General features: G+C 35.4%; 1 protein-coding gene across 4 annotated transcripts in view; it reads right to left on the bottom strand.

Annotated features, from left to right (window-relative positions):
• The window catches only part of LOC129780217 (pseudouridylate synthase RPUSD2-like), a 619255-nt gene that overhangs the window by 384675 nt on the left and 207832 nt on the right, over positions 1-26748 (bottom strand). For 2 of the 4 annotated variants that reach the window (XM_055788248.1, XM_055788246.1), the window contains exon 2: positions 2091-3715. The exons of 1 other annotated variant lie outside the window; for it this stretch is intronic. In XM_055788248.1, the coding sequence (XP_055644223.1) occupies positions 2091-2678 (588 nt within the window). In that variant the 5' untranslated portion in view covers positions 2679-3715. Of the gene's footprint in view, positions 1-2090; positions 3719-26748 lie in introns of all 4 variants that reach the window. One more of the 4 variants, XM_055788247.1, reaches the window with a different exon arrangement.

The following is a 26748-nucleotide window of genomic DNA, read 5'->3' as shown; positions in this document are numbered from 1 at the left end:
GTTGATATTCTGTAATTTCATGAAAGCTTTATAAAACTCATCCAGAATAAAATGCTTGCCAAGAACCAAATACAAAACGGCTTCAATGACAATTTTTTTCGATTGCGATTCAAAGGTTAGACAGAATAAATAAAAAAAAACATTCGAATTCGGTGTTTCACTCAATTCCATTTCAGAACAATTGCAAATCCAACAGCAATAGCAAAACTAAAAAAAATCCTTACTTCTCGAACAAACTACGAAAGCTTCATGTATTGCACAGTGCGTAATTTTGTATTGATAATTATTTTCCATAAATGCTCGAATACAAGAAAAAAAGCACGATTCGCGATTTGCAACAATTTACGATTCATTAACGGTTTTTTTCCTCAAATTCTAAAATCCAAAACCCGAAAATCTAGAATCTTGAATATAAAAATTCATTATTCAAAAATCTCAAATCCTTAATAATGATATCCAAAACTAGACTTTCAGAGATCTCGCACAGCACGAAAAGAGACAGTGTGCTTTGCGTTATCCAGTCTCGCATCTCACAAAGTCATTGGAAGCTGTCTGCAACAAATGAGCGAGATAGAAAACAGCCGAGCGAGCAGACTTCCTGTGTGCGCTGAAATTCCGAGAGGCGAATATCGATTTTCTCTTCCTCACAGCCCTTCCATGTGCAAGCGATCAGACCGGGCTTTAGCACGCGATTGGATCTTTCTCTTCTCTTACGTAAAATTTTGTGATGTGTTCAGGAAACGCCTCGTTGCGTTGTCTCAAAGTGACATTTGGTTAGGCCTTCTGAGATCTCGCACAGCACGTAGAAGAGACAATGTGCTTTGCCCTATTCTGCCTCATATCTCACACAATCATTGCGAGCTGTGTGCAACAAATGAATGGATTAACTGGATGACTTTAGCAGCGATATTTATGTGAAACAGTTCTTCATCACTAAGAACAATCTACGTGCCATATTACGAAGAATAAAATTTTAACACCAGAAGCACAACATCCCCCGACAGCACCAAATGTCCATTTGAGGCAGGCACACGAGAAAGTCTCGCGAGCACCAACACATGTGCATCACTCATGTTGAGGTGCAACGGAAATTCTAGTGCACATCTCAATATTTTACGAAAGAGAAGAGAAGAAGCCGAACCCAGGCTCGTGTGCTAAAGCCCGGTCTCATCGCTAGCCCACGAAGGGGTTGTGAGGAAAAGGAAATCAATCCTCGTCTCTCGAAATTTAGCAGCGCGCGCACAGGAAGTCTGAAAATCTCTCAATATTTTACGAAAAAAAATTGAAAAAATCCAATCCCAAGCTCGCGTGCTAAAGCCCGATCTCATCGCTTGCACATGGAAGGGTTATGAGGAAGAGAAAATCGATACTCGTCTCTCGAAAATAATGCGCGCGCACAGGAAGTCTGTCCAAAACTCTCAAATCCTGAAATTACAAATCTAAAAGTATGAAATTCAAATTTAGATGTTTTGAGATTAAAAAACTCTTCAATTAGAAAACCTGAAATCCAAAAACTCCAAAAGTTTCAGTCCAAAAAATTTGATTCAGAATTGGAAAAAGAGTCGCTACAAAAGCAGAATTCCAATGCGTCATATTATCATGTGTCGTTTGAACATCCATTTGATAGGAATAAAAATTGAATATGAAAAAAAAATGTGTCACTCAAAAATGCCAAACGTCAACAGCCACGAGAATCATTTGTATGCGTTCCCATTTTTTCTCCCATGACGACACATACTTCGTGGAGAGAACGTCGTTTCATAATCAGAGAACGATGCAATCTGATCTCGTCTCACACGTCACGTCCCGACAATTCAATGTCACCGCAACGTTACATATGCAGCAGCATCCGTACGTATCACACGTATCCAGTTTTCATGCAGGCGTTATGTAACGCGTGCAATAGCAGGACGCAAGCAGGCTTCAATTAAACGCGAACAACACTTTTCGCAGGATTTAAATTGAGCGGTACAATTTCCCATCGGGAACAATAAAGACGAACCAAAGCTGTCACCTGCATAGAAATTGAAGAGAAAAAAGTGGAAAAAAAACAAACAAAAAAACAGCATAACGTGTCATATCACGCTTACCTTTCTCATCGGCTTGATGAGTGAACTTGTCGACACGGTGTTGGGCATCTTCTGCTGCGGCTGCTGCTGCTGGAGGGGCTGCTGTTGTTGCCGCATTGGCATGAGCGCCCCGATTGCTCCGTTCAGATTAAGTGCAGTCAGCTGGGACTGCGTTTGGGGAGCTCCGGAAAGCGAGGGCGTATGCTGCTGTTGCTGCTGTTGGGCACTAGCCAGTGACTGCTGACCGAGATTCAGATGCGGATGGGCCACGAAGCTGCGCAAGGTCAACGGTGTGAACATGGCTGCGGCAGCGGCCGGATGTAACTGCTGGTGCTGCATTACCGCAGCGGCCGCAGCAGCAGCCGGGTTGTGAAGGGCCGCAGCGGGATGATGCTGCAGCTGGTGCTGATAGGACGCAGCCTGTTGGCTGGCCTGCTGCTGGCTTGCGGTTTGGAGACTGGCCTGCGGGGGAGACTGAACGGCCGCTGCCGCAATTTGGGGCTGATGGAAACCGGCAGTGGCGGGATTAAACGGAACCGCCAGCATCTTCTGGAGGCCCATCCCCGGGACACCCCAGGGTATATACCACGAACCCGGATGATGTTGCATTGTGTCGTTTCTTCTTTATTTACTCACTTTCTTTTTTCCTCAAGAAATCACCAAGTATTCCACTGAATATTTTCGCGTGATCAAAACCTCAATCGCCTCACACTATCAATCATAAACTGGACACGATCGTATCACATGCAACGCACAATATTTCGAACTGCCAGCGGCAATCAACAACGACGACAACAAGTAGCACTTGAACGAACTTCCGCTATCGTGGCAGAAACGCAAATAGCTAGAGAAAAATCGCGCCAACTTGCGCCAAAACCAACCGCCGATTGCAGCCGGGCGGCAAGGTAAAACAACTAAAAACTAAATAAATTAATAACAAGCATCAACAACACCGGCTTCCTTGGCTTCGCCAACGGCTAGCAAAGATTCCACACAATTGAACCAGGTGGGCTACACGACACGGTACAGATTCGCAGGCTTCGCAGGGGGGGCAAGGTATACCGAGAGAATGAAGATATATATTGACACCGGGCAGCGTTCGGACCGTTCGGACCGTTGAATAACTACTACGGTGGTGACTACAAGCGCCGTTGTGCCACTTGAGCTTCTTCACGGCTCGAAAATGTTTGTTTGCAGCAGCTCGAAATCAGCACTTTTTTCCTGGCGGCTCTCATTGACGGTGGCGTCGACGACGGGACACTCCGAGCACACAGATCACAGCAGCGGACTCGCGCCCTTCCTCCGCGCGCACGGACAGGACCACGACCGGGGGATGTTGTTCCACGGATAGCACCGATGTTGCATAACCTTAAACTGGCTCGTTAATTATCCGTTATTTGCTTTTATTACTTTTTTGTTGTTGGTTCGCGGAGGTCACCGATATGTGCACAGTATTCTTTACTGGCTGGCTGGATGGCTGGCTGGAGCTGGATGGATAGATGCTGCTGCGACCGGGAGGAAAATTGAATTAAAAACACATGGACAATTCGACCCGTCGGCGGCAATCCGTTATCATCGTCAGCGAGCTGCGATCTCTTTTTCTCTCTCAGCTGGCAGGAGGCTGGAGGCCGTCTTCCGTCAGAAAACTGCTGCGGCGCGGATATTGCCGAAAACAAAATTGATCCCAACGGTGGCCGTGACGATGGCGGCGGCGGCGTGGTTGATAATGATAATAGCAGATAAAAACCAGTGGGAAGAGATAGGAGAAGAAAATATGGTGATATAATTAGTGTTGTGATTAATTAGTAAAACATAGTGGTTCTCGCTCTCGGTGTAGCAGCACTTTGCTGCTGCCTCATGCTGTTGTTGGTTGGTTATCTCCGTTCTACTCCGTTCTTCGTCTTTATGGCTGATTATAGGGAGGATAAAGTGAACGAATATTGAATGCGGCGGATTGGGGCGGGAAATGACGGTCCGATTAACACTCGCAAGGCTAGACGAATGATTGCTGTCTTGTTCATTTTTTCGCTGCTATTTTGATTTGCTCATTCGAATAATATTTGACATTTCAGAAATCCCCAAAAACATATTAAGACTCGACACGAAACATCATCATCACAATTGTTTTGATCGGAAGAAAAAAAAAACAAACATATACAAATCACTTTAGTCTTGACGTGCATACTGGTTCTTGACGCACCTATTCATTAGCGATACGGCAGCCACGGCATTAACTTGGCGATCCGTGATCCGTGAGCGCGATGAAGAACGGAAATTTAAATCTTCCTGCATCGCTGCCCGTCATGCGAGGCACTTGTTCTTGTAAGGTAAAAATTTTGAATTTTGAATTTTGAATTTTGAATTTTGAATTTTGAATTTTGAATTTTGAATTTTGAATTTTGAATTTTATAATTTTTAGTTTTTAATTTTTAATTTTTAATTTTTAATTTTTAATTTTTAATTTTTAATTTTTAATTTTTAATTTTTAATTTTTAATTTTTAATTTTTAATTTTTAATTTTTAATTTTTAATTTTTAATTTTTAATTTTTAATTTTTAATTTTTAATTTTTAATTTTTAATTTTTAATTTTTAATTTTTAATTTTTAATTTTTAATTTTTAATTTTTAATTTTTAATTTTTAATTTTTAATTTTTAATTTTTAATTTTTAATTTTTAATTTTTAATTTTTAATTTTTAATTTTTAATTTTTAATTTTTAATTTTTAATTTTTAATTTTTAATTTTTAATTTTTAATTTTTAATTTTTAATTTTTAATTTTTAATTTTTAATTTTTAATTTTTAATTTTTAATTTTTAATTTTTAATTTTTAATTTTTAATTTTTAATTTTTAATTTTTAATTTTTAATTTTTAATTTTTAATTTTTAATTTTTAATTTTTAATTTTTAATTTTTAATTTTTAATTTTTAATTTTTAATTTTTAATTTTTAATTTTTAATTTTTAATTTTTAATTTTTAATTTTTAATTTTTAATTTTTAATTTTTAATTTTTAATTTTTAATTTTTAATTTTTAATTTTTAATTTTTAATTTTTAATTTTTAATTTTTAATTTTTAATTTTTAATTTTTAATTTTTAATTTTTAATTTTTAATTTTTAATTTTTAATTTTTAATTTTTAATTTTTAATTTTTAATTTTTAATTTTTAATTTTTAATTTTTAATTTTTAATTTTTAATTTTTAATTTTTAATTTTTAATTTTTAATTTTTAATTTTTAATTTTTAATTTTTAATTTTTAATTTTTAATTTTTAATTTTTAATTTTTAATTTTTAATTTTTAATTTTTAATTTTTAATTTTTAATTTTTAATTTTTAATTTTTAATTTTTAATTTTTAATTTTTAATTTTTAATTTTTAATTTTTAATTTTTAATTTTTAATTTTTAATTTTTAATTTTTAATTTTTAATTTTTAATTTTTAATTTTTAATTTTTAATTTTTAATTTTTAATTTTTAATTTTTAATTTTTAATTTTTAATTTTTAATTTTTAATTTTTAATTTTTAATTTTTAATTTTTAATTTTTAATTTTTAATTTTTAATTTTTAATTTTTAATTTTTAATTTTTAATTTTTAATTTTTAATTTTTAATTTTTAATTTTTAATTTTTAATTTTTAATTTTTAATTTTTAATTTTTAATTTTTAATTTTTAATTTTTAATTTTTAATTTTTAATTTTTAATTTTTAATTTTTAATTTTTAATTTTTAATTTTTAATTTTTAATTTTTAATTTTTAATTTTTAATTTTTAATTTTTAATTTTTAATTTTTAATTTTTAATTTTTAATTTTTAATTTTTAATTTTTAATTTTTAATTTTTAATTTTTAATTTTTAATTTTTAATTTTTAATTTTTAATTTTTAATTTTTAATTTTTAATTTTTAATTTTTAATTTTTAATTTTTAATTTTTAATTTTTAATTTTTAATTTTTAATTTTTAATTTTTAATTTTTAATTTTTAATTTTTAATTTTTAATTTTTAATTTTTAATTTTTAATTTTTAATTTTTAATTTTTAATTTTTAATTTTTAATTTTTAATTTTTAATTTTTAATTTTTAATTTTTAATTTTTAATTTTTAATTTTTAATTTTTAATTTTTAATTTTTAATTTTTAATTTTTAATTTTTAATTTTTAATTTTTAATTTTTAATTTTTAATTTTTAATTTTTAATTTTTAATTTTTAATTTTTAATTTTTAATTTTTAATTTTTAATTTTTAATTTTTAATTTTTAATTTTTAATTTTTAATTTTTAATTTTTAATTTTTAATTTTTAATTTTTAATTTTTAATTTTTAATTTTTAATTTTTAATTTTTAATTTTTAATTTTTAATTTTTAATTTTTAATTTTTAATTTTTAATTTTTAATTTTTAATTTTTAATTTTTAATTTTTAATTTTTAATTTTTAATTTTTAATTTTTAATTTTTAATTTTTAATTTTTAATTTTTAATTTTTAATTTTTAATTTTTAATTTTTAATTTTTAATTTTTAATTTTTAATTTTTAATTTTTAATTTTTAATTTTTAATTTTTAATTTTTAATTTTTAATTTTTAATTTTTAATTTTTAATTTTTAATTTTTAATTTTTAATTTTTAATTTTTAATTTTTAATTTTTAATTTTTAATTTTTAATTTTTAATTTTTAATTTTTATTTTTTATTTTTTATTTTTTATTTTTTATTTTTCATTTTTGATTTTTCATTTTTTACAGAGAATATTATAAAATAAAGACAGCTCAAATTGGACTATTCCAAAATAGCCGTGCTTATGAGCATAATTGAGAGACATGAGTGCCAACATAATGCCACAACAAAAATCTAGAATCGAATATACGTAACCCGCCTAAATTCGAAAGTCGCGATACTTTTTGAACATACCTCGTAGATAGAAGATATAGATTTTCTCAATTTTCCGACTTTCCTTCAAAGCTTTTTAGTTCCAGTTCTTTCGCAAATAACCAGTGAGCACTATGCAATACGCAATATCAGAATGACTGTCACTCATAAAAATATTCATGTGAACTGCGATCTGCAAGTTATACCCAATAAGCTATTAACGGGTGGAGCTAGAATCTTCCACCCTGAAAGACGATCTTATACAAAAATGTTCTTATGTTTTTAGAGGTGTCCAGACCAGTGTTGCCACATTTTAATCTGTACCAGAGTGGTCAAAAATCTTTCTCATCTGTACTTTTTCGTCCAAAAATCTGTACCAAAAATCTGTACCATCGATAATATTAGTTGTAGAAATTTAGTATGAAGAAATACTCATTTATTTACTACAAACACTACATTTACATTTGCAAGTCCTTCGTGTGTTTTATGCTTATACATAGTTTTTTTTCAATCTAGTTTGCATACTATCATGAGTTAAATTTTTTTTTTTAAATCGCTCCAAGCGATACTGCGGTTTAAAGGTCGCCATGTACCTTAATGTTGCCTTGTTCGAATGAAAGAAATTTCACACGCGGAAAAAATCTGTACCACTCTGTACTTCTTGGCGAAAATCTGTACACTGTACAGTACTGAATCTGTACCAAAAATAACGAAAAAAATTTGCATCTTTCCAGATAAATCAGTACGTGTGGCAGCTGAATAATATTTTTTACATAGCAATAATTCAGGATTCAGAAATTCTGGGAGGCACGTTATCGGTTCTCGATGTATATTTATATTGCACTAGCTAACCCGGCAAACTTCGTCCCGCCCATTTACTTGATTAATTCTCGAGTAATGCAGAAATTTGTGTTTTATTTGTATGGCAGTCACCCCTAAGAGAGAGGGGAGGGGTATCTAACCACCATAGAAACATTCATTGCACCCTAAAGTTTCCATATGCCTAATTTGGTTTAATTTGCTTGATTAATTCTCGGGTAATGCAAAAATTTGTGTTTCATTTGTACGGCAGCCCCCTCTAAGAGAGGGGGAAGGAGTATCTTAACACCATAGAAACATTTATTGCATCCTAAAACCTCCACATGCCAAATTTGGTTTCATTTGCTTGATTAATTCTCGGGTAATGCAAAAATTTGTGTTTCATTTGTACGGCAGCCCCCTCTAAGAGAGGGGGAAGGAGTATCTTAACACCATAGAAACATTTATTGCATCCTAAAACCTCCACATGCCAAATTTGGTTTCATTTGCTTGATTAATTCTCGAGTAATGCAGAAATTTGTGTTTCATTTGTATGGCAGCCCCCCCCCCCCCTTTGAGTGGGGGAAGGACTGTCTAACCATCATAGAAACATTTATTGCACCCTAAAACTTTCACATGCCAACTTTGGTTTCGTTTGCTTGGTTAATTTCCGAGTAATGCAGAAATTTGTGTTTCATTTGTATGGCAGCCCCCCTTTAGAGAGGGGGGAGGGGTCTCAAAATATCACGAAAACCTTCCCCGGCCCCAAAAACCCCTACATACCAATTTTCATGTCGATCGGTTCAGTAGTTTCCGAGTCTATAAGAATCAGACAGACAGACAGACATCAATCCATTTTTATATATATAGATAGATAGATAGATAAAACGTATGACTAGATATTTAGAAAAATCCTTCCAGAATTTTTCGAATGGCACTTAGAAAAGTATACTTTTTCCAAAAATTATATAAAAAGCAAAACACATATCGAAAATAATTTTTTTCGAGAATTTTGTCTAAAAGTTTATTTTAAGACCGTTCTTTTCATGATATCAGATCGAAAATCGGTTAGGCGTTTTGAATGTCACATTTTTTTTTTATAAAAATGAGTATGACGAATTTCACGCCAAATCGACTGGCTGTTGGAGACACTTGAAATTACAATTGCAGCTCTTCGCCAAGATCATCGATTACGTGAGTGCGCAAAAATGCCGTTCTGAGTCTTGTTGACGAGTTGTTTACTTTTCACATGTATATTTCGTTTCAAGATGATGTCTTTCCAAGAAGTTTTTTTTTTCCTTTTCTCAATATCATCATGCATTATTCCCCCTCGACCCGAGGAGTCCGCTAATTTCGTAAATTTGATACATCTTTTATCCGAAACTTGAATCTTGCTTCTCCCATCCCATGCTGTATGTATACAGCCCCGTTCGATAGCTTATTAGCCCAACATCCAATGTGACGTGAAGTACCCGTATATGACTTGCCGACAATTTGACAGCCTAATCGTTTGTTCATTGCACCCGATATCCGCTGCCACTTTCCCTCCTCGTCCCGATCACTCCACGAAGGTGACCCGTATGAACCATTACCGAAACAAAATGGTCTCGCCAGTGTGTGGACCTGGCAATCATTCAAACACTGAACAATCAATCAATGAGCAGCATTCGAGACGACAGACGGCGGAGGGGAAACGATGTACTATTTGACGTCCAACCGGAATGAAAAATGAACTTTTGCTTCTCCAAAGTACCCCTTTCCGCGCCTCCACCACCAGGGTGTTACCACTTTCAATTTTCGACACCACACGGAGCCATAAAACGATTTTCGGGAGCATGGAGAGGGTGTGTGTGAGAGTATGGGTGCAAGCGATACCACACCGGAGTTCGTGGGTCAACAACATTATGCCTCTGGCCTCTCTGATCGGGTGCGGGAAGCAGCTCGAAATCAATAGCCGTCGTTGGCAGCTTGCTAATAGAAGTTTTCGGCCGGAACTGCCGGCCGGAACTGCCGGCCGGAACGGCCTAAGTAGGTTCGTAGTTTTTTGCTCTCTCGTTTTCACCCTTTGGCCAGGAAAAAATGAAACAATTGAGTCCAGATCCCATCATTAGCAGCTCTCGAGAAGCCACACATCGGCTCGCACTTGGCGTGAGAGTGTTTCTGATAGATATACACACACATCCTTTCGGTCGTCGGATGTTGGGAAGTTCAAGCTTGAAGTGTGGTCCGGAAAAATCTTCGGGGAGGATAAGAATGCATTTAACGAACATTTATGAGCATGTTAGGGCACTCTTTGGCGCAGTTAAGAAAACGGACGGTTTGCCGGGGGCTGGGCTCAAGTTTTTGCGCTGCCGCCGGAGGGCAAACAAGCTTTGGTTGTGTGGATAATTTCTTCTTGAAGTTGAAGAAACGCAAAAAGTGATTATGGACTGAAGCGAATGGGTCATTAGGGGGCAGCAAGTGCCAAAACATGAGCGTTTTTCTGGTGGTTCACAGCGCTCTCGAGAAAGAGATGATGAAAATGGAATTTTGTTGCGCTTGTGGTGGAAGCTCGTAAAATTGCTTAGTCTGGATGAACAGATAAAAAAAGTAACCACTGCTCTGGAGTCAATATAACATTTTGGTTTTGAGATCGGTCACAAATTGAAATTCCTCTCATCGATTCCGGAATTTTTGTAATTCAGCTCTTAAAATATTTACACATACCCATAAATGGGAACACATCAACAGCTACCTCACATTAAATTAATTGAAAACTCCCATCAAAGCAGCTAAAAAAAAAGTATTCCACCATAAATTGGTGGCTGATTATGTAATCGATTCGCGCGTTAGAAAAATAATTCAAACAAATAAAATTATCCGATCAAATACTCACACCAAGCTTAGAATGTGCGCCTGCCTTATTGTGTGAGTCTCGTTTTTTTAATCTTTGGAATATTTGGATTCTGAATTCGGTGAATTCATCAATTTCCACGCCCGAATCCAAAACATATGGGCATCTCTTTGTGCTGCTCATATTATCCTGCAGCGCTGCCAGTGATGCTGAGGCGGCTTTGCCGCTGCTCGGAGCGGATGGAAAGGACTTCAGTCAAATTGTCAGCTCGAGTCCGTTTCGTCTGTCTCGAGGACGACTCGGATTTCGAGTCTACCTTCTGTGCTTTTCCGAGAAAACGAACAGAGCTCATATGTGTGTTTCTCAGTTACGGGGACCGCTCGTGGATTGGTTTCAAATCGAAACACCAATTTGAGCCGGCTATGAAATGTGTGCACGGCAGCATCAGCATCAGCAGCAGCCCCAAGGAGGTATTAGAAAATCACGAGGGATTTTGGGTGGTACTCGAAATGCAGAGCTAACGATTCGGGTGGAATTTGAATGTGTAAATGTTCTCAACGTTTGTGGCATCAAAGATTTTGGGTGTTCAATCATATGTAACTGTCCTCTGTGGAACAAACTGATTTTAAATTTTATTTTCACTTTGCCCGAATTTTGATAAATTTCACTTTGACTTTAAAGCCAGAATATAAATTTTATTTTGATTTTTAAATCCGGAAATTCAGCGAATTTTCATTGAAATTAAGAAACGCCCAACTGATTCACTGCAATTATGCAAATCTTGAAAACTTTTTTTTTTGTATCTTGAAGCCCAGTACATCCTGCTCTATTTTAATTTATTCGTTCGTGTTTTTAATGCAAGTGTTTTTTTTTTGTTGTTGTTGAGAAATTCAAGAGCATCATCCTTTACAAATAATATATATTTTTTGGTAAAATTTTAAATATGATTTTTCTAGTAAGACCGTCTGCTCTAATTTTTGTTTAATTGAAATTGTACGTATTTTGTTGTGAAGTGTGATTTTTTCCAGATTTTTTTTGACCATAATGCGTCCACGACAGCGAGTTCAATAGTAAATCTATAGGCCTTCCCGGAATTTGTCAATGAATGATAGGCTCATGCACTTTTATTTTGTTCATGGTTTTCACATTATCTGATTACTGATGTAAACGACCTTCAAGATGGAATTAATTACTGAGAATAAATAAAACTAATTAATTTTTTAAAAATTAAATAAATTCACACAAAAATTTACATGTAAAATAAAATAATAGTAAAAAATTTAACCATAATAAAATTATTTATATATTATATTTAAAATATTCAAATAAATCATTTATAAAAAGATGGTTTTTGTATTGATCAAACATAGTTTTTATGCAGAAATATCCTTTTTTCGTGTTTGGAACTCATTTTAAGTCCATTATTGCGTTATCCGCGATTTTCGTTATTCGCGATGAGCTAGCCAGACTATTCCGCGGATAATCGGGGTTCTACTGTATATTTGTTTTTTCGTACTATTTAGTTTGAAAATGTCTCTTTAATTCTGTTAGCACTTGATTTCTATAAATGTGTATTTTTTTTCAGAATTTTAAGAGTATTCCGAAATACAGAAAAATATTTTAAATTTTTTGACACCTCAAAATTCTGATATATTTTTTTGAATTTTTCGCTATCCATACCAGCCCCAATTTATTTTTTTTGAATGTCTTCGTATTTTCTTTCGGTCGTGTTTATTTATATGTGTAATTTTGCTCTGAATTTTTAGAACATGCTTGGTACCTTTTTTCGAATTTCAAAATTAAAATAAACCAAACTCAGTATTGCAGTAATTTTTATTTGCATTTGTTCGCACTTGTTTTTTGACATTTCTGGTTTCTGTTTCTGAATTGTTCCAAACATTCCGTGGTACTAAAAATATTTTTCGATGTTTTCGATGATTTTATTGTATTTGTGGATTTCAACTTTCAAAATAAAACTTCACGACATCTGATCTACAATTATACAATTTCCATAACACTTACTTCAATCATTGAAACCGAGTTGTTTTTTTTTGTATTTTACCGGTTTTTCATCTTCAAATTTAGATGGAATTTGTTCTCAGTCTCTCAAAGTTGTGAGGAAGCGAAAAGTATAGAATATGTTTTTTACAAAAAAACATAAACGAAAAAAATAATTCTGACTTTAATTTTCATTTTACCATTCTACCATGGTCACAATTGGCTATTTTTTTTTAAACTATGAGAATAGCGTAGAAAGAAATGAAGAAGTACGTTTCTAACGGGGATTAAAAAATGGCCTAAATTTATTTATTTATAGTATTGGTACTTTGGAAGTCAATTCGCTGCAATTTTCTACATATAAAAATTATTGTCCTCCTGACTGTCTGCATGGCTAGATTCGAAAAGCACCAAATCGATCAACGTGTGAATTTGTATATCAAGTTGTTCGAGCACGATGAGCAATGCGGCTCTACTTGGAACGAATGGAAATAATTGAATTTAACCAGAAATTGAATATTGTCATTTTTTGCCTTTGGCAAAGCAAAAGAACAACAATGTGTGCGACTTAGTTTCAAGCCAAACCGCTGCATTAGGAATAGATGTTGTCTGCTCGCTAGCTGGAGCGAGACCGTGTATTTGAAATCGCGAAGCTTATTTATACCCACCGAGCTAAAAACGGGCTGAGCTTAGATTGCAATATTTGCTCTCTCCAAACTTTCTCTAGAACGAACGTTGCATTTGCATCCCCTGCGAACGATTCACACGTGCCTGATTATCAGTGGTATATCAAAATTGTACATCGGTGCTACATTAATTTTTCGTTACTGCCAGCTCGGTTAGGTAAGCAGAAATGCACGATACAAATGAATGGGAAAATGCCTCCAATTTTCGTCTCTTTTAAGCGTCTTTACGGACCGAGAAATTGTTATTATAGGACGTCAAAAAAAATCTTAGAAAAAATCGAATGGAATACAAATCAATAAAATCTATGTTTTTGTGATTTAAAATAATTAAAAATCAAAAATCTAAATTTCAGGAAAGCTGAAATTTAGAATTTCGAATTGAAAAAAAAAATTAATTCAGAGGCCCAAAATGTAAAAACTATATACCAATACAGGTCGGACTCGATTATCCGGGATTCGATTATCCGGAATTTTAGACTCGATACTACGGAGTATTTTATTTTTGATTTTCGGAAATTTTGAATAATTTGTGTAATAATTCTATATGGAATAGCTAATATGGGTATCAAACGAAAGGGATTGTATACTAGAACACAGTTATCTATGAAAAATGCAAATCCAAGATGGCTGCCACTACAAAATGGCGGATTTCATATTTTCTCAGAACCCCATTAGTATGGGTATCTAATGAAATGGCTTGACTAGTGGAATACAGTTATTTATGAAAAATTCAAATCCAAAATGGTCACCACTACAAAATGGCGCCATATTTTTTTCCAAACCCCATCAATATGGGTATCAAACGAATGGGCTTGACTAGTAGAATACAGTTATTTATGAAAAATGCAAATCTAAGATGGCGGCCACTACAAAATGGCGGATTACCAATTTTCTCAGAACCCCATCAATATGGGTATCAAATGAAAAGGTTTGACTAGTAGAACACAGTTAGAACATAGCAGATAATGAAAAATCCAATTTCAAGATGGCCGCAGTCCCCAAACAACTAATTACTTTTTGAATGGTTTCATTCAGCTTGACCTGTTTCTATGTATGTTTGGATGTTTGTTGGGTTGTCCCACATTAATAGAAAATTGACCCCGTTCATGTTGAATGGTTGATCTTAAATTTGGAACATACATTTAATTCTACTGTCATTACAAAACTGCGTATTCCATGATCTTGAAAAATTCAATTTGGCCGCCGCAAAAAGATGGTTGAATGGCTTGATTTGGAGAATACACTGCACTATGAACAACATAAATTCGGAAAGGTCGCTGCCACCAAATGGTCGACTATGTATTTTTTGCAATCCCCTCAATATTGGTATGAAATGAAATGATTTGACTAATAGAATACAGTACAGGTCGGACTCGATTATATACAGACTCGATTATATGTGATTCGATTATATACAATTTTTGACTCGATTATATTCAGTTTGGAAAAAATTTTTTTTTTTATTTATATGGCTATTACATGTTCAGTGGGGTAAAAATCGTGATTTTTGAAGATTTTGCTTGAATTTTCACCAGGGATTGTTTATATCGATATTGCAGCCAAATTAAGAAAGATAGAAGTTGTGCGTCAAAGAACAAATTGTGGAGCGGTTAAAGAGCTTCATTTTAATTGATAGAAACAATCTAGTTTAACATACATTTTTAGGATAAAATTAATAAAAACACTTTAAAAATTATCAACTTTTAAGTGTTTCACTTCCAAAATGTTATTAGTATTCACTAATTTAGTTGTTCCACTACTAAATCCTGTACTAAATTTTCTCATTTTTCAAATGAAAACATCAGAATCGTCTTCCGTAGCGTACTTTTTAATGTAGAGCCAGTTTGAGGCAACAGAGTCCGAAGCAAAAAAAAAAGTTCTATAACTCTGTCATTGTTGAAATTCGAACATATGCGTAGGAGGATTTTTTTCATCAAATATGATCGTCTATCACCTCTTGAGAGAATCTCGATCAATTATTAAAATTTATAAAATTTAGGAATCGACATTTACAGATACAAAAACTACTTATCGACAAAATTCCCTATACACTATGTGTTCTGACTCGTATTCGAAAAAAAACTACCGGGAAGTGAAAAATCACAGAAAGTCGTTTTTTTTACAAAAAAAAATGGCTTTGGAGACAAACAATTTTTTTCTCCGTCAGAATTTCGAGTTGAACATGAAAAACACTACCAAACCATCAGTAGTGGTTTCGTTGCAGTTCGCAGCGTTTTCTTGTGTACTTTTGTTAACTTCTATGTGAGAAACCCAGAGAATGACGAGATTCTCGTGTTTATGCTTTAAATGTGTCCCAACGTGTCCCAAGTGACAAAGCGATGCGAAACTTGCGGTCCTCTTAGGACCACTGAAAATTGCTACTGAACAGTAAATAGATGAATTTCGTGTCAAATCGATCTGCCATATCAGTTTGCATATCAGTTTGCAGTTAAATTTCGTTAGTGTTGAAAAAATTGGCTATTCAAGCATGTTTACAAACTTGTTCTGAAAAAAGAAACTCCGGATGACGTTTTGAAAAGAGCCTAATTTTTTCTTAAATTTTCTACAGAAAACTTCTTAGTCAAAGAATAAAATGTGAAAAATTTAAAAAAAATATCCAAAAATGTACACTGAAAAAACAATTATTTCAAGAATGGGAAAATTAACCAAAGACAGTCTATACAATAACCAACAAGTCATCCATCCATCGGAAGATGGACTCTTCTACAGGATTGAAGAAAAAATACTTCAAAGTTCGTTTAAAGTCAAGATAGCGATATAGTGTATTTGGCGAAATTCAGAAAAGTATTAAAGTATGGACTTTTGTCAAAAACATCAATATTTTATCTCATATGAAATATTAGGCTGTCAAAAAAGTCCTGCGGTATTTTTTTTGAATTTTCATTTGTTCATAAAATTAGTTACAATCATCTGTTTTAAGTCAAATATGCACCGTTTTGTTCGATGACTTGTTCCCAACGAGATGCCAACTTCATGATACCCCTGTTACGGAAGCTCGCTTCCTTATTGGCAAAAAACTCGGATAGCCAATTTTCACAGGCCTCTTTTGTGGCTAACTTCTGACTACCTAGCTCGTTCGCCATGGACAAAAACAGGTGGTAGTCACTTGGTGCAAAGTCCGGACTATAGGGCGGATGCAAAAGAACCTCCCATCCGAGCTCCCGGAGCTTCTGGCGCGTCACCAAAGAAGTGTGTGGCCTGGCGTTGTCCTGATGGAAGACAATGCGGCCTCTGTTTATCAAAGATGGCTTCTTCATGAGTGCTACCTTCAAGCGGTCCAGTTGTTGGCAGTACAGGTCCGAATTGAGCGTTTGGCCATAGGGAAGCAGCTCATAATAGATTATTCCTTGACAATCCCACCAAACACACAGCAGAACCTTCCTGGCCGTTAATGAGGGCTTGGCCACCGTCTGAGCCGCTTCAGCGGGCTTCGACCACGACCGTTTGCGCTTCACGTTGTCATAAGTGACCCACTTTTCATCGCCAGTCACCATCCGCTTCAGAAACGGGTCGATTTTGTTGCGATTCACATGCGTCGATACGGTCAAAGATGTTTTTTTGCGTCAACGTGTGTGGCACCCATACATCGAGCTTCTTTGTGAATCCAAGCTTCTTCAAATGGTTAATAACGGTTTGATGACTCTTCTTTCTCGGCTAATTCAGCGATTTTGTCGCAATTTTCGACGACAGGCCTTCCGGAGCGTGGCGCATCTTCGACGACGACCTCTACACCAGAACGAAAACGTTGAAACTATCGTTGTGCGGTGGAAATGGAAACTGTATCGGGTCCATAAACTGCACAAATTTTGAGATCCATTTTGCCTTTGTCATAGTAGTACTGTAAAATATGTCGGATTTTCTCTTTATTTTGCTCCATATTTGCAACACTATAACTCACGAACGACTTAACCAAACAAAACACTGTCAAGGACTATATTATAGCGCGCAAAAATACCTTTCCAACAAGCTATAGTATGACTCGATACAATGAATACAACTAGAACTACGCGCTTACAACGACACCTCGCGGAAATACCGCAGGACTTTTTTGACAGCCTAATATATGGAAATTTTCCATGGAGACTGCTGTGAAATTGATGGTGACGTTTTTGCGTGTAAATTCTCGCGATTGACATATTATTTGAATGTTTAAAATTAGAAACATAATTGCAGAACATGTCAATCGCACAAAAGTGCTAAGAATAATACAGGAAATTGCTCTTTCCCTGTAGTAGTTCCCATCTTACGATGAATGACTTGATGATTATTGTATGCGTTATTCATATAATCTCTTCCAGGAATTCAAAAAATAATTTTGAAAAATGAATGTTTAAAATATTTAAAATATTTTTCATCAGCGTAAATATTGTTTAAAATTCATTTTAATATTATTGTAATAGAAATAATAGAAATTGTAGTAATATTTATTTTTCTTCTATCCTCTGCATCAGGATCACACAAGGTGCCGATGATATTCTGGTGCATGTTCCCTATCTCGGTTCCTGGATTCGTCAATCCAACAAATCGTTGAACTTATTAACTGCTTTTAATTGACATAAAATATTCCTTCTCATGGCAACAACTTTAATGAGGTTGAAACAGAATGCGAGGAATGATCCGACGGAACCGACACTCTTTATTCCCTCCATAATCTCCCCCTCCTCAAGAGCCACAATGCAGCCACAATCACATCAAATCCGGAGCACTGTGTAACATCACACCCGATATCTTGGCGAGTTTTTAATTAATGCCATTTTTATCCATCATTTGTACTTCGAATTAGTCGCTTCCCCGCAGACGATTTATCTTGGCTGTTATTAGTTATTAGCTGCCATGATGATATCCCCTCGGCCGACAGCTTGAAAAGTTACCGTGACGGGTAGGATTATCGGCTGGATACGTGCGCGTTTTGCTCGAGGGATCTTGGCGCTTGGCTTTCGAGGAAGAAGCAGCGAGAAAAAAAAACAATCGCGCGCGTCAATTTCAGCTTCAAGAGTGGCCCCTCCTTTTGCAACAGCACAGCATCATTATCGTTAGCATTTCATTGAATTGATGGCATAGCAATCATCGCTCTCCTGCTTAATTAATAATTTATTTTCCTCACGCTTTGTTCGTGTGTCCTTGTCCGGGGAGCCCGAGGCCAGGCTGACGAGCGGCGAAAGCTTTCCAGCTTCTTTTTTTTGCCCTCTCGTTGCGCTGAAGGCTTTCCATGCAAACCGTCCCCTAGCCGAACGCAGCATAAAAGCTACTCGCACAAAGTTGAATCAGTTCCAAGGTAAGAAACCGGGCCAAAGTTTATCCATTTCCTGTGGCGCGTTGGGAGCAGCGCTGATGACGTCTGATGAATGACATATGACGCATATGCACAAGTCGGAAAGTTTTTTTTCGTCTGCTTCTGCCCCCAAGAAGAAAAACTTTGTCAGGAAGCACTATCACCCTACATTCCCAACTCCTCCCATTTTTGCACCTCCTGGTTCTTTTGAACACTGCTCATACGTCATGGGCGGAGGGTAATTAAACTAATTAATCAATTTTTGTTCGCTGCCAATTCGTTTGATTTATACGAATAAACCCTCTCCTCATCCCCTCTTGCATTAAACTTTTGGACGTTGAATGGGGTCGATATTTATTACATTCCGTGCATCATAACCCTTTGGAGGAAACTGATTGCACGCAAAAGAAAGGGATGGACACACTTGGGACACATGGCCCCGTCGTCGTTACGTCATCTCAATCTCCCACGTCTAACAATGAACAGTTAGTGCGAGCAATAGTTTGAGTTTGAGTTCGGAAAAGGACGACGAACTTTTGGGATGATCGAGTTTTTGCGAGCCTCCTCTTGGCCGCTGATTACGACGATGACGATGACACGAGGGACGTTCGTTAGGGCAGTTTGAAAAGTTTTCATCTAGCAGAGCGTGACGACGTCTTGGGTGACACAACTTCAAACCACTGTCAACGCGAACTGAGCAAACATTTCGGCTCTTGATGAGCTAGCTGCTGAATGAAGTGCAGTCAATTAAATTCGGCGAGCTGTCTCATACAATGTGGTTTGAGCAGTGTCGTGAGAGTTGTCGGTGGAAAGTTATCTTTGAAATGTGGAGCTCCTCAGCAACGGATTTCGTTTCGATTTTTTTGTTTTCAGTATTGGATCACTGTTTGACGGAAGACGGCTCAAATCGGATAATTCCTTCATCAGAGATTGCGCTTACCAACTCATTTAGCATTCCATTTTTATTTATATAGATAAATAAACAAAAATTAACTTAACATGATTGTGACTTAACATTTAGAGAGAAAAATTTTATTATGAAAATAGATTTCTTTCAATTTTGTTCATATGCTACGGATATCTAGAAAGTAGTTTTTGACAAGCGCGTGGCGGCTTGAGTTGCCATTGCACAATGGTCCAGGAGATGCATTTAAGTGGAAATCAGCATTTAGAGCTCGACAGTTATTCTCTAGACAAAAACCGTCTTCGACAAAGTTGTTACACATAATAGAGCGCTCATTTTTGTGTTATCAAAAATAGGATGACCATAATTGTCGATGAAATAAAAAAATCTAACTTTCTTATCTCTATAGATAGAGTTAAACATAGCTCGACAATATTGTAGTCCCAGATATATGAGACATCTTTGTAGAAAAAAGTTTTTTTCTATCTCTTGAAATAACCGATATAGCGCCTTTTTCTAAGTTGCGTTAGGGTTAACATGAAAAAAACTGTTTTTTTCTGCTCTAACTTTTCTATTTGAAATTCTACAAACAAACTGTCTTCGAAAGACTTTTAGAATACACTATTACAAACATTTTGCGATGCAGAACATGTCAATATTGCAACTTCACTCAAGTTATTGATATTTCTTCTCAAAAAATACGCTCTTTTCAATTGATTGCCATTCTTTCTGGGGCAAACAGAAAAAATGTTTGTTGACGGAATTTGAAAGAACCAATTTCACTCTATGTAGTATGTGCTTTTCAAAGATATATTCTTTTTGTATTTGATTAAATTAAAATTGGAATCATGAGTTTTCGGGTGAAAACCCATCAATAACTTTGAACAGAATTAAGATATTGACAAATTATGCAAATGTTGGTATTGATAAGCTGTAAAAGTGGTAGGAAGCCAATTTTGATGAAATATAAAAGTTAGAGTAAAAAACCGGGTTTTTCATGGTTACCCTAATGCAACTTAGTTAAAAAACAACTTTGTGGTAGATATTTATTCTTTAGATAAAAACTGTCTTCAACAAAATTGTTACATATAAAAGAGTGCTCAATTTTATGTTATCAAAAATAGGGTGACCAAAATTGTCGATGGAATAAAAAATCAAACTTTCTTATCTTTATAGACAGAGATAAGCATAGTTCAACAATGTTGTAGCCCCAATTATTTGAAACAACTTTGTAGAACAAAGCTTTTTCCTATCTTCTAATATAATCGATTTAGCGCTTTTTTCCTAACTTTTATTAGGGTGACCATGAAAAAGCGGGGTTTGTTGCTCTAACTTTTATATTTCAAATTCTGCATCAAAACTGTCTTCGCACGACTTTTAGAACTTACCAAGGCCAACATTTTGCGATGCAGAACTTGTCAATATCTTAATCCTAGCAAAAAATCTTAGAGCAAAAAAACAGCTTTTTTCATGGTGACCCTAACGCAACTTAGAAGAAAGGCGCTATATCGGTTATTTTAAGAGATAGGAAAAATCCTTATCTTTAACTTTATCTATGAAGATAAGAAAGTTAGATTTTTTATTTCATCGACAATTATGGTCACCCTATTTTTGATAACATTAAGAACTTACCTAAAATAACTGGAAAGTTCAAAACTACACTGTCAAGGAAACCTTCATTCTATAGTAGATGATAGTGCGTATTCGTTTTTGTGAAAAAGTTCAAGAGCTTTTTTAAAAAATTCGATTAATTCAAAAATTGCTTGTGGGGCAAAGGTGCGCAATGGCTATGGGGCAAAAGTTCGCACCAGCGTTTTGCTCTAAAAAAAATATAAAATGTTTTCAATAAAATTTTCAACGGGACGTACAAGAAGAAAACTGATTTGGAGAAATGCAATCCAGAAAAGCTCAAATAGCCCGACAGAGGCTTCGGGAGGGAGTCTCGAAGCGTCGGATTGCGGCAGACCTCGATATTTCTGAATCAGCTCCTAGGAAGAGGCTCATATCAGTGAGTGATTTATGATTTGAATCTTCTTTTATCGGCATTTCTACTTCTGCTGAGATGTACCAGCGAGCACCTAGGGCGGTTCGGACAAATATTTACGAGTGAGCAGTTTGAGGATCTGGCGGACCACTGCAGAGCAAAGGACAAAGCTTTCTATGGCCTGACTTTCAAAGATTTACGTCGTCTGGTGTTTTATTTTGCGAAAGCCAACAACCTCCAGCACGAATTCAACCATGTTCCAAACTGGCAGGAAGAGATTGGGATTTTAGCTTCATAAGGAACCATCGTCTAAACCCCACAATAGCGCAAGGAAGCAACAACGCCCCAAGGCAAAGCGTCGGAATCCTGAGAACCGAAATCCAAGATGAGGAAGAAAAATAAACAATTGCTTAAAAAAATTCAAAATGAATTTCAAATCAAAAATGTTTTTATTTTCGCCATGCATTCAATTCAATAACGGTTATGTTTCGTTTTCAGATTTATGTTTTCACAATGAACTTCAAATAAATATTGTTTTCTTTCAACAATGAGTTTCAAATAAATCAAGTGAAGGTAACTATGTATTTATAAACTTGATCTATAATAATAAAAATGATTTGGTGTCCGTTCCTCACGATTTAGCTCAAGAACGGAGCCACGGATTTAAACAGTCAGTATCAGGATTGATGCGTCTTAGTCCGCATCAGGTTTACATGTGAAAAAAAAAATTATATACCGCGAGTAAAGATTATGTACATAAAAATAATTTCTGTGGAAACTTGAGTGTTCGAAATGATTTATATCAATATATCAATTGTGGGTGGGACGAAGTTTACCGGGCCAGCTAGTTTATTAATAAAAACGAATTATGTTTCAAATGTTGGACATTTTCAGATATCTTATATTGTCAGCCTGCTCTCTTCCAAAAAATTTCAACGAGGTATATTCGACCATAACACCCACCCATCTCCACCCATAAAACATCTCACAACACCCCCCTCCTCCCGCTGGATGGTGCTTACACACTCTCGTAATGATGCTTCTTCCGCTGGTAATGATAAAGCATTTATTTTTGTTACAAGTTACCTCAGAAGTACAATTTGGTAAGAAAACTGAATATTATTTGCTTTTAAAGGGTGTGTCACATCAAATTGCATCACGGAAAAAACATTGTAGAAATTCGCCCAGTAGACCGATCCTTTTGAAAATTTTAGACAGTAAAATAAAAACAATTAAACAACTTTTGGCATTTTCTTTTTATTCATACTTCGAGCCCATGCCCGTATGCTCGCACCTTCCTCTTTACCCCGTCCATAAGGTTCTGTACAACGTCAGGTTGTAGTTTTTTTTGAACAGAAATCCATTTTCTCTTGAAGTCCGCCTTTGATTTGACAACTTTTGGGTTCTTCCGGAGGGCCTGCTTCATAATCGCCCAATATTTCTCTATTGGGCGTTGGGCGGGTTCATTTCCTTTGGCACGAAGGTGACCCCGTTGGCTTCGTACCACTCCAACACGTCCTTTGAATAGTGGCACGAAGCGAGATTCGGCCAGAAGATGGTCGGGCCCTCGTGCTGCTTCAATAGTGGTAGTAAGCGCTTCTGTAGGCACTCCTTAAAGTAAACCTGCCCGTTTACCGTGCCGGTCATCACGAAGGGGGCGCTCCGCTTTCCGCAAGAGTAGATCGCTTGCCACACCATGTACTTTTTGGCAAACTTGGATAGTTTCTGCTTGCGAATCTCCTCCGGAACGCTGAATTTGTCCTCTGCGGAGAAGAACAACAGGCCCGGCAGCTGACGAAAGTCCGCTTTGACGTAGGTTTCGTCGTCCATTACCAGGCAATGCGGCTTCGTCAGCATTTCGGTGCACAGCTTCCGGGCTCGCGTCTTCCCCACCATGTTTTGCTTTTCGTCGCGGTTAGGAGCCTTCTGAACCTTGTATGTACGCAGGCCCTCCCGCTGCTTGGTCCGCTGGACGAATGAACTTAACAAATTCAGCTTATTGGCGACATCCCGGACCGAACCTCTCGGATCACGTCTAAACTGCTTAACTACGCGCTTGTGATCTTTTTCACTGACGGAGCATCCATTTTTGCCGTTCATCACCTTCCGGTCGATGGTTAGGTTCTCGAAGTATCGTTTTAGTACTCTGCTGACCGTGGATTGGACGATTCCCAGCATCTTACCGATGTCCCGATGTGACAACTCCGGATTCTCGAAATGAGTGCGCAGGATTAATTCACGACGCTCTTTTTCGTCCGACGACATTTTTCCAAATTTACGAAAAATTGACAGTGAAGCATGGCCAACGTGATCTATACACTCTTATCTGATTATAAGCGAAAGCTGAAGATATAATTCCTAAAAATTAAATTTCTACAGCGTTTTTTCCGTGATGCAATTTGATGTGACACACCCTTTATTTCAAGAGGACGACAACAGTTAGGTGCGCACCTTTGCCCCGCACTACTCTACACTATTGTGGATAGTGCATTTTATTAGGTTTATGATTTTTGTTGGTTTTTTCAAGAATACATCCATATTTAGAATAGTTCCCACATTGTGTAAAATATTTCTATAAAATCAAAGAAGGGAAAGCCAGGATAATAACCTTCAGACTGAACCGCGGTGAAATCACTGTTTTCATCACATAACGTTAAAGTTATAGCAAAAGTTGAACAATCTCAATCTCAGCATGTCTTTTTATACTTTTCCTATCGAGAAAGTGAAAATGCTCTTCATACAAAGTAATAAAAATTAAAGTGAATTTAACAAGGAAGTGATTGACAAAACGCTAGTGCCAGTACAACTTGAATGATTCTCTCAAATATAAGCGGTGAGAATTGCCCGATAGAAATGGTGTAGCCATGTTTCGCGCTTTCGGAAAGTAATTTGTTTCGGTCTCTGCAAAAAAAGAATCTAAAGAAAATTAATAAGAAATGGAAAATTATGGTTTGAAAAATCTCGACACTGTAGGAATAAATTCTTCCAATCAACATAAGAATCAATTCAATCAAATAAGAATTAAATTGAGGATTATTCACATAACATATGTCGAAACCAAAGAGGCGTTTTTTTTTTCATTTTTGAGTTATGAGTTTTCAAACTTAACCAATGGTTCGAAAAAGAAATTTTTTCCTCTTTTTTCCAACACGAAAATTCATAACTTTTGATCTACTGGACCGATTAAGATGATCGACACATAAAATAAAAGGCAATAAGCTAGTTTTTTTTGAAAAATATTAGACTTGCGAAAAAAAAAAGATTTTGATTTCGTAATTATTCATTGTATTGGTTTTTTCAAGTTAACATGGTTTCGGGACCAAGGATGCTGTATTTTTTTATATTTTTTCTTGAAAGCTGAGGTTTTTTACATAACATATCCAAAAATGACAGATGTGTTATTCTTTGTTTTTGAGTTATTAGTTTTCATGTTTTCAGTCTTCGTTCAATATTTCTATGCGATTGGATATATGCGACTAGAAATCAATTAATTGGCAAATGTGTCATTTTTTCTAAAAAGACTGTCTGATTGGCTTTTATTCGATATATCGATCATCTGAATCGGTTCAGTAGTTCGAAACTAATAAAATTTTAACAAAGTCATTTTTGGAAAAAAAAAGAAGTGAAAAATGATTTTTTGGACCATCGGTTAAGTTTGAAAAATCATAACTTAAAAACGAGAAAAATGCCTCTTTGGTTTCGACATATGTTATGTGAAAAATCCTCAGCTTTTCAGAACAAAATATAGTAAAATATAGCGCCCTTGGTCCTGAGACTATGTAATTAATAACAAACTAATACAATCAATAATAACGAGAACAAAATTCAAATTCTCTGCAGAATTAGTATTTTTTCTTAAAAAGACAAGGTGATTGGCTTTAATTTGATATGTCGATAATCTGAATCGGTCTAGTAGTTCAAAAGTTATGAATTTTTGAAAAAAGTCATTTTTGGAAAAAAGAGGAAAAAGTTGATTTTTCGGAAAACCTCGAAATGGAAATGGTCACCCTACTGAAAAAAATAGAAAAAAATACGGGTCTAATGTTTGCGATAAAGAACAAAACTACCACTTTTCACGAAAATCTGAGAACCACTAAATCGGTTTGGCATGGAATGGCTGTATAGATGACTCATTTTATTTTCTTTCATTTCAATCATTTCAATTTGACGAAACCCAATAAAAACTGAATTGGGGCTTCAGTACAGAATCAACTATAATTTCCCCAGTCAAATAAGTGATTCACGTTGCTCAACGTTCAAATTAATGCACAATCACACAAACAAATAGATATTAGCTCACCAATCAATATAGTAGTTTCTTGAGAAACTCCATCGTCTGATTGCAAATGACGAGCACAGTGTCGAGCAGTGTCTACGTAAACAATCCAACTTGTGGAATTGGCTAAACAAACAAGACAGAGATAAATCGTGTGCGACGACGACGACGGTGTCGTTCGATTGCATCTTCTCACCGACGATAAAATTCAATCAAATGAAGCAACAGAGCAATTCAAAGCTAATGACATTAACATTAGCAAATAAAAAACAATAAAATGAATCAAAGACACACCGAGAGTTGGATTGAGTTGGAGACATCTTCTGTGGTTGTGAAACAAAGTTGTTTGTTTTTATAGATTTAAACACCTAACATAAGACACATCGATTATTCGAGTTTCTCGAAGGGATTGCGAAACCCTTACGAAACACTCCATCGAATGTTCGTAGTGCATTTTTTTCCCCAACAGAGTTATTTTCAAACGGATAGTGTTGGGCCAAAGAAACCCAAAACCATCAAAGAACTTGATCCGGGGCGCATTTTCATGGCTGACTACCAAGCGTCCGATCCTGCAGCTTAATAGTTCCCTTGGAACTCTCTCTCTCTCTCTCTTCATTGCTGGGAAAAAGTTTGACAAACTTTTGACCATAATTTGCCACATCAAAGTAAAGCACAACGGGCAGCGTTCGCTCAGTGATGCGCATGATGTGCGTCACGGGGGATTGAAGATATCAGCATTCGCAACCAACCGTGTCAGGAAGGCCAACACGGGACGGGATCAGGATGAGAGATGCTGCTTGCTATAATGTGGAAACCCGAACAGAAAAACATGGAATTAAATTATCCTAATCTTGTGCAAATTGCTTTCGTTTTTCCGCCCCGGGTAGGGCGGCGGCCACCAAATGGGAAAGCGATCTTTATTTAGCTCACCATTTTTTTTTCGTCTTCTTCCTTTTCGCCCTGTAAACTACTCGAAGCGTGTCAAACAAATCAGCTTAGCGTTGGCGCGTTGGGTTCCTCGACGTTTCAATTTTCTCGAAAGTGAAAATTTA

This window comes from Toxorhynchites rutilus, chromosome 3 (genome assembly GCF_029784135.1).
Source record: "Toxorhynchites rutilus septentrionalis strain SRP chromosome 3, ASM2978413v1, whole genome shotgun sequence".
In the NCBI taxonomy this organism is placed as follows: Eukaryota; Metazoa; Arthropoda; class Insecta; order Diptera; family Culicidae; genus Toxorhynchites; species Toxorhynchites rutilus.
The sequence above is the reverse complement of the archived record's forward strand: the minus strand, read 5'-3'. Positions and strand labels throughout refer to the sequence as shown.